Here is a 15,196-nt window from a genome sequence, read left to right on the forward strand (position 1 = left end):
GCACAGCTCGGCGTTATCAATCATTAGCATTGATCTGCTCACACCAACGCTCCTTTCATCCCATGGTGACCTTTGATTTTCACAGCACTCCGCTCCTCCGTCCATCCGTCAAAGTGCCAAATAAAGGCTGGAGTGTATGCTGAGACATGACCACCAGCTCAGCATGGTTTCAGCCCCCTAGCAAACACATACTTCCTCCATGTGGCTTTGGTGCAATTGCACCTCCCCCTCACTTGTTGTCCACTACATCCTCTGATGAGGAATGTCCTCCTACTGCGATGGTGGCCAAAATGTGCGGCGGGCTCCAGTTTCCTGCCCCCCACCACCAACCCTCCAGCGCTGATCCCAGATAGATGCTTCTTCCACATCCTGGGAACCAAGCGGACCTGTTGACAAACGTTCCGAGAGACCACTTTTTTGGATGTTGGAGCCATCTCACGAAGTAACAAAACATTTCTTGTGCCATCAACATTTTATTTACTTTGTCTATATGCAACAGTCAGTGCAAATGATCACCTTTTCATGAAACCAGGGGTAGGAATAGATAAACATATGTACTTCCCCAGTGCAAAACTGTACTTTTTATTTTGAACTTTGGCAACAAATTAGCTGGAGAGATGTCAAGACTGCCATTGTGCTCTTGAGCAAAGCACCAAAGCTTAGGCAATATCGGGTCAATAATTCTTGACCTTATCTTCTATGATATTTGAATGTCACAAAATGTGTGAATTGAATGAACACAACAGCTATCTTCTAATGCCTAACATGTATTGTGGTTACTTGTGAGTTTTTTTCTCATGTGTCATTTGTAATCCTTGTTACGTTAAAAGTGCATTTCCGGCTCAGCAATAACGACGACATGACACGGTTTGCATCCATAGTCATTTAAAGGCATTACATACAGTACATTTACGGAAGCTGCCCAATACCAGTACAGGGCGATCAAATATGTGGATTACATGTGTTAAGTCTGAAAGTTCCCTTTCGGGTGCGGGCCAATTGTATCCCCTTTTAGCTTCATGTACCAGCCATGAATAAATGAAGAGGTCACATGGTATTTGCATAACAGTTATTTAAGGCTGATGAACTCTTTAATTAATGTCGTAAGTAGTTTAATGGTAAACCATTTAAGAGAAGACATGTTGATAGTTAGTTGAATGATGGATTGTGTTACTGCACATTGTGGTGGTCCATGTTAAAGTGAATCCATTCACTTTTTCTTTTCCATCCATTTTTGTCAATTTTCTCCTCAGTGATGTCACTCACGGTTTGAAGTCCCAAATCCCAACTGACTTTATGGGAGACGCGGGGGGAGGTACAATGGATGCCCATTCACACCTTTGGATTATTAGTCTTTTAGGAGCTAGATGTGGGAGGAAACCAGGGTACTTGGAAAAAGCCCACGCGAGCACAGGGAGATCATGCAAACTCCACACAGGAAGGCTAGAGTCGAGATTTCAACCCACTACCTCTCGACTGCGATGCAAACTTGCTAATCACTACTCGTGTTGCCTCTTAACCGTCTTCTGGTGTAATAATACTCAAAGGTTATTTGGAAGCGGTTCAGATAAGATGCTGTGTCTCTTCCCTTGCAAGCGGGTCAAAAGTCTCACGTTTGAGTTCACCGACACTTGGAGCGGGTGGCTTCCAGGACCTTCTGGTGCTTCCGTTTGTTGAACCTTTTTACATAATTGCTGCTCCTGAGGATGCCGTCGCCTGGTTTTAGTCGAGCCCCGAGCAGGTTCAGGAGATCGTTTGGAAGATGTCGTCTCCGGTGGTAGATTTGGCCCATTACGATGTATCTGGTTCCTTGGGAACAAAAATAAAGAGAATCAAGGACAATGTTTTTTTCAGCCACATTCTGCCATTCAGTTCAAATGAATCTTTGACGTCTATAGTTGTCAATGGCAACAAATTAGTTCTTGACCCTTCATCTGTGGGAGAATTGTGGCAAAGGTGTTTGGTAACATTCATATTGTTTCTATTCTATTACCACGACCACCAAAATTGTAGATTTATTTAGCAAACTTAGAAATCCTTATCTCCCCTACCTGATAGCATCTGTTTATTCGTGTACACTAATTCTGCTCGGCGTAATTGCCGGTTGTAAATATTTGTGATTTTCTGACATCCGTTTTTACTATCAACTTTGTGTACAACTAGAATTGTGTGAGTCAGACTCATGAATAAACATCAAGCACTTACCAAGTTTGATATCAGGACAGGGTTTGCTGCATTTGTAAGTGTCCAAGACCAGAAGTCGCACTTTGAAGAAGAAGCTGTCAGGGGTGGCATAGAGGCGACTCATCTTGTAGAACCCGTCGCTGCTCACCATCAGAGTAATGAGACGTATCCCTTTACGAAGCACGTCAATGTCATGGACGACCCCGTTGACAGCTGTTTTAGGGGCAGATGGGAGTCAGTAAATCATATTCTGTTTGAGACATTTTGGTTTGGTGGTGTGCTGTCAGATTTTTCTGAAGTCAAAAATGTGTTTTGGCTCAATAAATGTTGGCAGATGCTGTTTTTCAGATCAGCTGAATATAAGCTGCTTGATCCAATGTTGACAGGTACTCCAAGCCAACAGTCAAAGCCTCACTTAAATAACAGGACAAAGCATAATAGCATGCTTTTCAGATGATGTCACATAAAGTCAAGTTAAAAGGAGCCTGAGAAACAAAAGATGTGAATCTTAAGACAATAGTTACGAAGCATCAAAGGTAAAACATTAGTTGTATTTGTGTCTGTAATATGTTAATTTGCTCTGTGAATGTTAGCTACCGAAAGAGGAAACAAAGTTAATTTCTTAAATCTCATATTAGCGCAGTCGGTAAGCAAAACAAGGTTATTCCTTGGTGCCTATTAAAAAAAAAAAAAAAGTCATTCGTACACGAGACTTTAATGTCTTGATTTTGTAGCTGATATTGTTTTTACTTTGTACTTTGTTTTCATTACGAATGGACGATTTCATTATCGGTATCGTTGCCGGTACCAGCCTTATTTCACGATATCGATACTTACGACGTTTGCATACTAGTTTTAGATGCCCTATATTGACTGTTTTACAATCAGAAACTAGAAATACAAAATTAGAAGAATAGAAAGTTGCTATTCATTTCATACAATTGTGAGCAAAATTCCTATATTGGGATGTAACGTAACAAAAGTACTGGTATCAGTCAGAAAAATGTGGTATTATCCTCATTTTTGTTGTGTGATTGAATTAAAGGGTTTCTGATGACCAATCTGCAAGACTTACCAAACTCGCTGTAGCAGTAATAATCCCTCTCATCTTTCTCCTTCCTGCACTCGCTCATGCAGAAGGCATCATGGGGGAGGTCGGACTCTGGGGTGAGCAAACGACACTTTTGAATGCTTGCTCTTGCTTAACAGATGTCAACAGAACAGGGATGTTACACCCTTTAAATTTTTGAAAGCTATAATCTCCAAAAACAAGTGAGAATGATTTCATTCCAAGATTAGTCAATTGGCCGTGTTCCCAAAACAAGACATAACACTGACCTCGTCTGAGGATGTCAAATTGGTAGAGGAGGCTGGCGGAGCGCCGGTTGAAGGTGACAGGCGGCCGGCTGTTGTTCCGAGGCGGCGCCGCGCCGATTCCGGTTTGGTAGAGACCTGCTTTCCCCGGGCGGTTCTCCTCTGGGTCCAGGCGTCTGTTGGAGGGGTCTCTGCGAGGAGAAGGTGCTGGAGCAGGTTGTGGGTGAGGGGCGCTCCTGGATCTGGAGTTGGGATAGCCCTCCGGCTCGGTGGGGTGAGGCGGGTTGATTACGGTCTGAGCGGTGCGGTTAGCGGCCGGAGCTGTCGACGCCGTCAGAGAAGGTTTGGGAAGGAGACCGGCTGTTTCTCCTCTGGTTTTATCCGTGTTCAACTCCAGCAGGTGCTCGTTCTTGGGGCCGCGCTTGCTCTTGTTGTGGGGGCCATGGTGGCGAGGGACGGTTGCCAGGTCGCTGTGTTTTGGCCAGATGGCGGAAGGTAAAGGAAGGAGGGAGAATTTGGACTCGCCGGTCCTGCTACTCTTCTCTAAAAGTTCATTGATGGGCAAAGACGGTTCTTTCACCATCAGCCTGGTTTGATTGCTCTGTGGGTGGTCCACAAAACTGGATGGAGCTTTCTCAACAAGAGGATAAAATTCTGGAAGTAGAATGTATTCAGTTTCATACATCTTATATAAAGAAGCAAAGTCTATTTAGAGCTAAACTTTACAACATCTACTGAGGTAGGTACGATAGATAGATAGATAGATAGATAGATAGATAGATAGATAGATAGATAGATAGATAGATAGATAGATAGATAGATAGATAGATGGATGGATGGATGGATGGATGGATGGATGGATGGATGGATGGATGGATGGATGGATGGATGGATGGATGGATGGATGGATGGATGGATGGATGGATGGATGGATGGATGGATAGATAGATAGATAGATAGATAGATAGATAGATAGATAGATAGATAGATAGATAGATAGATAGATAGATAGATAGATAGATAGATAGATAGATAGATAGATAGATAGATAGATAGATAGATAGATAGATAGATAGATAGATAGATAGATAGATAGATAGATAGAACCCTAATCCATATCAGTAGGTAAGTAGGTAGGTCGGTAGGAAAATAGATTGGATGGATGGATGGATGGATGGATGGATGGATGGATGGATGGATGGATGGATGGATGGATGGATGGATGGATGATAGATAGATAGATAGATAGATAGATAGATAGATAGATAGATAGATAGATAGATAGATAGATAGATAGATAGATAGATAGATAGATAGATAGATAGATAGATAGATAGATAGATAGATAGATAGATAGATAGATAGATAGATAGATAGATAGATAGATGTGAATTTAAAAACAAAACAAGACTTACCATTAACAACATGTTCCTGTGCCTTGTGAAGATGGAACATTAAGAAAAAAACAAACACATTAATCCTCATCATGGTTGGTGAATGTTGTTGAAGGAGACATGCAGAGCAGGTTCTACTGCAGAGCTGAGCCTTTTTATACAACACTGGGACGGGCCTGCAGCGCGAGGCGGGCCGTCCTACACGGACACACAGATACATTGTACAGCTGTCATCACATTCGTTCCAATCATAAATGAATTCTTTAACCCCCCAAAAAGGGAGAAATTAGGGGCCTGGTATCAGCAATTGACCAATGACGTATGACTGACGTGTTAGGAGTGGATTTTAGTCAACGTCTGTTCATATGAGTAAGTGCACCTCCAACAATTGTTCAAATGAAGTTATTAATAAAGCTTTACTTCCTTCTAGAGGCAGCAGTTGTGAACTGCAGCAATCAATTAAATTCAAGATGATTATTGTGAAAGTACAGTTTTTGAAACAAAGTCGAGAGTAGGCACAGCTCACACTTCAGTTTAAAGTTTTTTAGGGCGTTTCAAGCTTTTGCACCCTCGTGAGGATAAATCAGTTCAGTTAATGGATGGATTAATTAATCTTGCTTAATTTGATTATTTCATCTGTTCTGTACAATTATTCAATTGTTTTAGCGTCATGTTTGTTGCTCAATAGGGAAAATATTTATGGAACCTGTTACTATTTTAAATCTTCATGAGTGTCTCGAATAGAAAAGATCGTAATGATCGCACACCCTCGGTATTTCAGAGGAACCTCAATATTTCCAACATTATCAAGCTGCATCACAAACGCGTCTCATAAAAACGACCCAGATGGGACTCGAACCCACAATCCCCAGCTCCGGAGGCTGATGCCTTATCCATTAGGCCACTGGGTCGTCATACTACGCATCCGACGAATTTTTAGATTATAAACCATTATCCTTAGATACCTGAGCTGAGATTCTGGTGAATATTTTGTTTTATTTTCATACAAAAAAAAAACCGTGAATTTTTTGGCGACATCGACGGCGGCACAGATTCATTTAGAATGAGAGAAAGGAAATAACTCAATTCTTCCGCTAGATGGCGTCATACGGTTTTGGTATGTTTTGGTTTTCCTGTGTTATCACAAGTTAAGCTGTTGTTTATATTTTCGCCCGCAAAAATGTAAATAAATGAACATTCAATGAAAGGAAGTTAAAATCAGAAATATTTATGGCAATTGCTACGAACCAATTTGTAAGCACGATATGAGCATCTCCTACATAACCAATACGCATTTATTTATATATACGCTATACATATTTGTGAAAGTATAACTCACATTTTTTTTTACACATCTGATTCTACAATTTCAACATTTATATTTTCCAAGTCATCCGATGTGAATGAAGTTTGTTGTCTGATCATTTTTACAGATCACGTTCTAAAAAGAATTGTTACCGTTGTAAGTCACTCTTAATATACTAATATTAGTATCGCTCAACTGGCAATATAAATCCCTATTTTATCACGAAATTGCAATTTTATTTTCATGTCAAACCTATTGGTTTTCTTTTGAAAATATCCACCGGATATCGTTTCACCACGTTGCGCTTTACGTGCCTGTATGTGTCGTGCACTACTCCACTCACTCATCACGAAGCACCCTAGCCGAATAGGCGCCTGTCCGGATGGAGGGCGAACCTTTCACTTGATTTTATATTTTTGCGCCTTTAATTTTGTTTGTGGCATGCACGGTATTTGGGAGTGTTCTGACTTATATTTTTTCCAACTAAGGATTATCATTTTCAGCCATGCGTTCGTTGGCGACGCCGTTCTGTTTAGTGTACACAGGCCAATGATGTGCTATGGTGATACAACAAGCTAATACGACGTTAGCAGGGGGGGCTGATTTGGGAGACACCTTTTGAACAACTCAGCCAATGAATCGTACGATTTGTTAATTTTCAACACGCCGGAACACCAGGGGGGATGTCTAACCAAGGAGTTCGGAGGAATGGCCCAGTAAAGCTGCGGTTGACAGGTAAGCGAATTTAAACCCCCTGCCCTCCCTTCTCCCCCTCCCGCACCGCTCGGAAGCGTTAGCATGCTAGCCAGCCGAGCTAACATCTGCTGATGGTCAGCTGGCGATGTGGCGTGCGTGGTTTGTACTTTTGCAATTAAAAGTCTTCTTGTGAACTCTATACATAATGACCTACGTTCACATAGGTTTTTGTCCTAAAAACAATCTAATGATTCAATCAGTTTTCTCTATTTACGAGGTTCAGGCAAAGAACAGCAGAAATAATGTAAATAACAACATGCAAATCAATAGTCATGTAAGAAAATGTATAGTTCATTTGCAGGGAAGTATTTCGGGCCCAAGACAAACTCATGACTGGGTCCTCCCTATGCATGTACTAAACTAGTCAGTCCTAACTAAAGTCATAAATTCACCTCAACTCAAGGTCTTCCACGATACATGTATTTAAATCAAGTTTGAGAATTACAGTGGTCAACCATTTTTGGCTACATTTTAAATCAGAGATGCAGGAATGCTTTTCCAGTTTGCCCTTCTTGAAAACTTCATACAGGAGACATTGGCATTAACATCAATCTTGGATTGATATTGAAGAACATTTCATTATCTTGCCTTGTCCATATTTGTCACTGGCATGGTGAATAGATGAACAAAGATGCAATATTTTATTTGTGGTACATGTGTATTCAGCAACTGATCACTCTTATCCATCCATCCATTATCCATCCATGCATTCACTCTTGAGTCACAGGGGGGAGCATCTTAAGCAAGGAAGACCAGACTTCCTTCTCCCGAGCAGCTTTATCAAGTTCTGCTATCTCTTCAAAAATATTTGAATCAAATCTTGCATTAGAACGCATTGGGCTGTGGGATAGATGCCATTTGTACTATCTAGACTCCTGCTGGTTCTGCCGACCATTGGATCCCTCAGCTTGGCATGTGTGATGATAAATGTTGCCTGTACTCCACATGAATGACACGTCCCCATGATATATTGCATCTCAGCCGCTGCATTACAGCAAGGTGCAGTAATAAGATCTACACACTTTAAAGCTGTTCTTTCTGCACGCCGGACCTTTTTTTCCCCCCTCCCTCCTCCATATGGGGAATGGTTTTAAATGGGTCGCAGTGGTCTTAAGATGGAATCCCAGGAATGTGAAACCTCAGAGAGGAAATGTGAGTCTTGCCGATCATAGGCATACCCTCAGTCTGTCTTTCAATTAAAATGATTCTGTGACTCTTGACCCCCTTTTTTTCCATCAAGATCATACGAAAATGCTAATCCCTCAATGAAGACATGCCATTCGTCTGATTTTGTCTTTTAAGCAGGACCCGACAAAGTGTTGCAGCGTTCACACTGTGACATGGCATCCTGCTAACAGATAATAGGATGCATGACAAGGTCTGCGCTAGACTTCTCGAAAACTGGGGTGGGGGGGTCGGAAATACCCTTACACATATGCACCCTCCTGTCTCTTTTATGATTCTAGCCCCTCCGACACGATGTGGAAAAGTCACCTTTTTTCTGACAAAGACAGAAATAGGTGACAAAATAGTTTGTGTAGATACGTATTTGAGAGGCTGTTTGAAAAACACAGTGCAAACTTGTGCTATGGTGTTCGTCTTGCCTTGTTTGTAAATAATTTCGGGTGTTGCGCTTTTGGTTTTGTGAAGCACTTTGAGTTGTATGAAATGAAATGTTTGGACACGTCATACAGCGACTTGGGGGAAAAAAAAAAAGGCAGAAAATGACGACGTTTACCGGCAGTGTAAAAGAGACTTCTGAGTTTTTTTAGCAGAAAGCCGGTTGTGACAGTGAGCAAGAAGAATTGCTTCTCACTTCCACACACAGGGGGATCACCGCTGCTAATTTCAACGTGTGCTGTCGTTGCCAGCATGGCCAGTGTTTAGTCGTGGCTACGTTTGACTTGCTATGTGTCTGAGACCGTGCACGTTTAGACCCAACGTTGAACCCCAACCATCGTCCGCTTTCACTATCTGCGTAGTGTTCTCCTCGTTTTCTTTTTTGTCTGTGTCACAGAACGGGGCAATTTGCCAAGCCAAAGACTTGTGACATCGAGCACTGTGTCTCCAGGGCAACTATGGCAGCTCTGAACAACATGATCATATGAGCAGCCTGGAATTTCCCAAAAAATTCAACTTTCACTTTGAATCTTTGTCCATGGTTACGTAGATGAAGGCCTCTGGATGTAGTCAAAGAACAAACGCAAATATAATGCTCTGGATTGTCTTCAACCTTTTTCAATACTAGTTTCTCCTTGGTAGAGGTGTAAAATAAACTTTGTTGCCTAAAATGGTGTAAAGCTGTAAAATGGTTGTTCTGACTGGATCATGTCACATTTGAACGGTTAAAAAATCAAGTTCTTCTGGTTGATAACTTGGAGCATCCCACATGTTGAAATCACTTCACAATGCAACTCCAACTTCCATCCAAAGTGTTTAACTGCACCAATTTTGATTTTTCACAGTTTTACAAATCAGGAAGAAAAAAAAAAAACACAATAAAACTGTATATAGTGTCCTGATGAGACAGTGGCGTGGCAGCAAGCACTGTTGGGCCATAATGACCCCAACAGTGCTTGCTGCCTAGTGTGTCGACACCAGACAGTAGATGTGCTCCCCACAGTCCAGAAAGAGGTGTTTTATTTCATTTTTTTTGCACTGGTTGGAATCTGGATCCACTCAAAGGAGAATGACATGAGATGTATTAGGGGATGAATCCCTTCTCTTGCCGACACTGCAGAAAGGAGGGGAGTATGTCCGCCTGTGTGATCCATTGCTTCCATTAGCCTCCAGTTGGCGTGCAACAAGCAGCCAACCACTAGAAGCGTCGTCTTCCTGTACTCGGTGAGCGTGCAACTCTCAGACAGGCAAGGGAACACGCGGCTACATTTTTCATCAGCTGTCAAAGTTTGCGTGTGTTCAAACATTTGGGGGAAACCGGTGCTCGGTGTGTGCGTGTTGATGGGACCAGAAGGAATTAGAAGCTGCTGGTTGAGATAAGGATTCGGCATCTGCTCCTAGACCAGTTTTAGCTCAGCTTTACGTCACTTCTGTGCGTGTGTGCTTGTGCTCACAAAACAGGACAAATATAGGCCAGTCCACATATTTCGGAATTTCACCTTCTATGTGATCTTCACCCAAAAAAGGTCCAGTTTAAAACAGGAAAAACGTAACTAGACAAAATTGCCAGTTCAACAGTACTGACCGCAAAATGGAAGATTTGAGACAAATCGTAAAGTCACAGTCTCCTTCCTCAGTTGCAAGGTGTGTCAGAAAAGTTACGGGACGGGAGTGTAACACTTTCCCAGCTGTCACGTCCACGCTTTCATGCACTACCGGAAAGCATCCTTCCCGGATCCTGGGTAGCGCCATTGTTACAGCTACTATCTTGATGTTGTCCACATCTTCAAAATGTGACCCAAAATGTGAACTTGGGATAGAAACAAACAAGCCCCCCATCCCCAAAAACAAAAATCACACAGAGCCAGGTTAGGTGAGTAGAAAAGTTGCTCCAGACTAGCAATTTATGTTCTCGGCCAGGAACTGTCCGATGCTCAGGGTGTTATAAGCAGGTGTGAAGGCTACCTGAAGATAGTCATGATCATTTTCACTCATGATCAAATGAACAGCATTCTCAGAGATGGTACAGTTTTTATTTTATTTTATTAAACTTGTCAAATATAAACACAGCTTTATCTCTCTTTTTGCCACCTTTCTCTCTTCTACTATATTTAGCACCGTTTTGTGGACGTTTTCAATTTGAACTCACTTCCATGCGCTTCAACTTCAATTGTATTTTCTTGCTGAATGGATGTGGCTAAAACTCGCATCTATAAATAAGCATTATACCATAGATATGGCAGTTTATTTTGTTTTAGCCTCACAAGCTCACGTCCGAGCCATTTGCTTGTTGCGGCCCATCGTTGGTATTATCTGCTTTTCCGATTACTTTTGAACTTGGTGGCATCTGTGTACTTCTGAGCAGGAAAATGGAAAGACTGAACACCTCCATGTTGCGTAAGAAATTCTAACCGGAGAGAGGAGGTGGGCTTTAGCACGCTGTATGCCTTAAACTTTCCAAGAACAGCTGGAGGATTTTCCTCCAGCGTGTTAGAGAACTCTCCCTTGTTACTTTTTATTTTAGGTAGAGTTACACTGGCAGTAAAGATTCACTTCATTAATTAGATATGTGACTCCCCCCGCAACTCTCAGCACATCTTAAACTGCATCTCTACATCCGTCGGTTGATTGATGAAAAGTTGTGGCTTAGTCTGGAACCATGACATGCGATAGCCAGTTTATGGTGTCTTATCGTCTGAACACACTCTTGCTCTTCGCAGCCTCTCATCACGTCCCTGCGTTTTTGTCACGCTTTCATTTTTTGTCCTCGTTCAAACAAGAATCTGGTTCAGACACTTAACAGATGACTCAACTGGTGTCTTTTCAACCGTACTAATCGAATGCGTGTGTGCGTGCGTGCGTGCCTTGTGAACTTTTGTCTTTTTTTAATATAACTGAAAATAGATCTGCTTTATATTTTGATTACTCCGTGGTTGCAATAAAGCAGATTAGGGTCTTTAGGGACCACTCTCTCCTCCTGTTCTTCTGCTACTGTTTCTGTGGTCAGACAGCTTACTGATGTGTGCATGCTTGCGTGTGTCTGGTAGACCATTCAGCATGACTGCTTTACAAACACTCAAATTGCATCCTCCTAACCGTGAGGCTGTTTCCAGTTCCAGTGTGGAAGAAGACAGATTGAGGCATGCTGGGTTTTTTTTTACTTCTTAAAATGACAATCCTCACTGCAGCAATCTTCCATATATATATATATGTTCCTACCACCTGATCACAATGATTGACTATTAATCAATAGTTTATTCACACACCCTTATTCTTTGCTTGTTTTACTGCTATGTACTAGTATGGTAACTTATGCCGCAAACACAAATAAATATTTCAATTCGATGTTCCTGTCGGGTTTGCTTTTCAAATCATAAAGACTTTTAATAGCTTTTGCTTCCTAATGAGATTTTAAATTTCCTCAAAGACATTGTGTTTGGCTGCCATTTAAGTTAGACTAGTTTGGTAGTGACCCTGCAATGTGTTTGTTGGGGGTGGGCCTTATAGAAACATATGGACAAACATATGCTCACAATCAAGCCCGTAAGGACGTGGCGTACCCAGTACTGTATTCACAAAGCCGTAAACTAATACATGTGTATTATTTATTTCTATTATTACGTAGTTTTTTTCAGATACCACAACTGTTTTAGCCATGAAAAATGTCCAGTGCAATGTCCAGCCGTCTTGGGAATAATTCTGATATAATAATAATAATTCACAAACAGTGTCGTTTACTAACTAATGCTAAATTGTGATCAACTTCTCATTTGTACCACCTGAATGGTTCCACTGTAATTTTTATGATATATCCGCATTCCGCATTTCAAAATTGCCTACATCGTTTTTCCTCTTCCATTCGACACATTTTAAATTCTTTTTAAGAACTATATCTGTTTTATTCATTGACATCCACCTCCACCTCCGCCATTAGTACAATTATACCTCTGTACTGCAGTGATCCTTACTCAGTGTAGCATGACCACCCACTCCCCACGTTAAGAGGTTACATGACTGTTTTCCTCGTCATACCCATGGCAGTCATCTTATTTTGGTCTTGGCTCATCCTTGCTTTGTTTGTAATGCTATTCCCTGCAGAGAAGGTTGACTTTGCTTCTGTTTCCTTGAGGAAACAGACACATGTACAGACACTGACTCGTGTTGTGCCAGATGGCCACTAACAGATTTTATATAAAACATGAAGGTATATCTTGGAAAATTTTAATTTGTGTAGATCTGCCATTTTGAGCAAAGCTGAGTAAACATTTTCATTTTTTTTTTTTCCAGATTTAATAAAGCCCATAATAATTTAAGTTCTACTGTCTCACCCTACAACTATCCAAACATGTCCTATTTTGTTATGCTGCTAGAATGTTATCCCTATCAAATTTCCTTGGTGCAAATACTCCTCCCCCTGACGCGTCTTCCTTCCTTCTTCCAGACGTTCTGTGTTCCACATATTCGGGTCCCGATAGACGTCCCTGTCTTTTGTTCACATTCCAACAAATTTCGCTATTGATTATAGAGATTCAAACAAAGATTACAACAATGATCTGTTGGTAGCTATCTCATTATCCTGCTTAGCGTCATGACTAAAGTTTGCTCAAGCAAGATTTACCGACTCCATAGTGTTGTCATCTCCTCGGGGATAGCAGTAGACTGTTGGCCTCTGAAGGAATGACATAATTGGAATCCTAAGTATTTATTGGGTTGGAGAAACAAATGTGGTAAATGCAGTCAGGCTCAGCTTGCGGCTTAAGGCGCACGCATTTGCCCAACATTTCAATTACATCGCTCGACAGCATGACTTTTTGCAGGTGTAAGCTTTGGCAAGTCGGTCACGTAGGCCTTCTGCTCTTGACACGTTGCCAGCGTGTATTCCCCGTGTGTTGTAGTAGGTGAACAGGCCCGCCAGGCAGACGTGGGGAAGGGAGGAGGAAGTGTTTTGTTTAACTGTCGAACAATGCTGTGAAGGAGACAGCACATTGCTGTGGCTAGTAATAAGGGTGAAGGTGAAGGACCTGTGCCTTCATTTTTCGCCAATGACTCACCCGTGAGTTCGCAACTCCAGTCTCAAGCGTTTGCTCGGTTTTACACATTTCACACCGACTATGTTGTATACAGTGGAACTTCTAAAGTGGATGTGCAGAGTTCTTGAGAAAAGCAAGGAGAGCGGTTTGAGCTTGTGTCTTTGAGGGACTTTACAACAGCATTTTTCACAAAGTGCACAATTCGCCTTGGCTTACAATTCTATTTAATTTGGCTACAGTTTTTGTTCGAAGAATAATCTTGGGCATTAGCTATTCCCAAGTACTTTTTGTATGTTAAGACATCATTAAGACATTAATGTAAATTGACAATCATTGACATCTCCTAAATGTTACTTGGGACGTATTATTATAGCTTCCCTTTAGCTGTGCTGGCGTCGAGAAGCTCGGGTTTTTACACAGAGCCGACGGGGATATGAGGATGTATTCTTAGGTAAGCTGTAACCTACAATTAGAAGCAGTTATTTCTTTCAAGCATAACGTTACTCTTTCCCCACTTGGATGACGTTTTGGCACAGCTCCTGTTCACTGGGGCTCCCCAGAACTGGATTGAGTCTCCCTCTTGGGTCAGTGCATGCTTCAGGCCAGTATTTGTCTTCAGGAAAAGATGAATGTTCAAGATCAACTTCTCAGATGTCCAACTACCACCAGACTCTTTTGGGATAGATCGAGTGAGTGATCAAACTTGACACCCAAAAGTGCGTGGTGCATTTTACCACCTGGTTGAGTTACATTTCACTGAGCTCTGCCGGGTTTTTATTACACGTTCTGGGACAAAGTGGTACCCATTAGATTAGTGGTTTCTTTCTCTCGACTGTTGTGTCTCACTAGCAGTGGGGTTTTTTGAAACGACGGTCATTCCCCTAAACAATGTGAACAAAATGACTGAGATAGTTTTAGTTCCTTGCAGAAAACCATTCATATTATGTTGTCACGGTAATGCCGAGGCCATTCACAGCCAACCAAGAAAACATTGCACATGAACAAAAATACACGCAGGCCTTTTGTTTCATAATCTTATTCTGGCCAGATGCAGGACTAATGAGAGACTAAGTACGATGTCTTTTGGCCGAGCATTAAACCCAGCCAATGACTTGTTTCTGATGCAGTACGTGTCAGCCCACCATGTCCTTGTAGTGCTGCCAGGGAAATAATTGAACAAATGGCTGTATTTGACCATGGAGTTGGCTTTGGATGATCACGCAATTGTCCACTGGAGTTAGTGACCTCAAACCCTTTGTCTAGGACAGAGCTGCTAGCGACACGGTCTAATAAGTGTTACCACAGTACAAGAGGCTCCATGCATGCTGGTAGTAGTTCAGTAGAGTATACAATGAAAACCATACAGTAGACTTGAACACATAACCTGGCAAATAACACACTTTTCCTTCCTTCCTTCCTTATTCAAATACTTCTTTTGTTACTTTCTTTCTACATGTGGAAAAAAACACTATTGATCTTAATTACTTGATCTATCAGTCTGTGGTCAGCTTCCAAAGCAAGAACCCTCTGGGCTTTAAAGGCTTGAATTGTAATTTCACTGCCCCCCACTCTGAATAAATGGCATGACGGAT

The 15,196-nt window shown here is 41.7% G+C and overlaps 2 protein-coding genes and 1 non-coding gene across 4 annotated transcripts in view; 1 reads left to right on the forward strand and 2 right to left on the reverse strand.

Moving 5' to 3' along the window:
- Positions 1–868: 868 nt before the first annotated feature.
- LOC148399268 (uncharacterized) lies at positions 869–5,138 on the reverse strand. Its single transcript, XM_088374634.1, has 5 exons — positions 4,914–5,138; positions 3,523–4,152; positions 3,260–3,346; positions 2,206–2,397; positions 869–1,809 (listed from the first exon to the last, which is right to left on the reverse strand). The coding sequence occupies exons 1-5, from the start codon at positions 5,110–5,112 to the stop codon at positions 1,622–1,624; spliced, it is 1,296 nt and encodes a 431-aa protein (XP_088230760.1). The 5' UTR covers positions 5,113–5,138; the 3' UTR covers positions 869–1,621.
- A 592-nt stretch (positions 5,139–5,730) lies between these two features.
- trnar-ccg (transfer RNA arginine (anticodon CCG)) lies at positions 5,731–5,803 on the reverse strand. Its single transcript has one exon. It is a non-coding gene; the product is annotated as a tRNA-Arg (tRNA).
- Positions 5,804–6,521: 718 nt separating this feature from the next.
- LOC148399270 (E3 ubiquitin-protein ligase SMURF2-like) overlaps positions 6,522–15,196 on the forward strand; it is a 34,724-nt gene continuing 26,049 nt past the window's right edge. For both annotated transcript variants that reach the window (XM_088373346.1, XM_088373347.1), the window contains exon 1: positions 6,522–6,933. In XM_088373346.1, the coding sequence (XP_088229472.1) occupies positions 6,882–6,933 (52 nt within the window). In that variant the 5' untranslated portion in view covers positions 6,522–6,881. The remainder of the gene's footprint in view (positions 6,934–15,196) is intronic.

This window comes from Syngnathus floridae, chromosome 4 (genome assembly GCF_059516105.1).
Source record: "Syngnathus floridae isolate MCC-2025c chromosome 4, RoL_Sflo_1.0, whole genome shotgun sequence".
In the NCBI taxonomy this organism is placed as follows: domain Eukaryota; kingdom Metazoa; phylum Chordata; class Actinopteri; order Syngnathiformes; family Syngnathidae; genus Syngnathus; species Syngnathus floridae.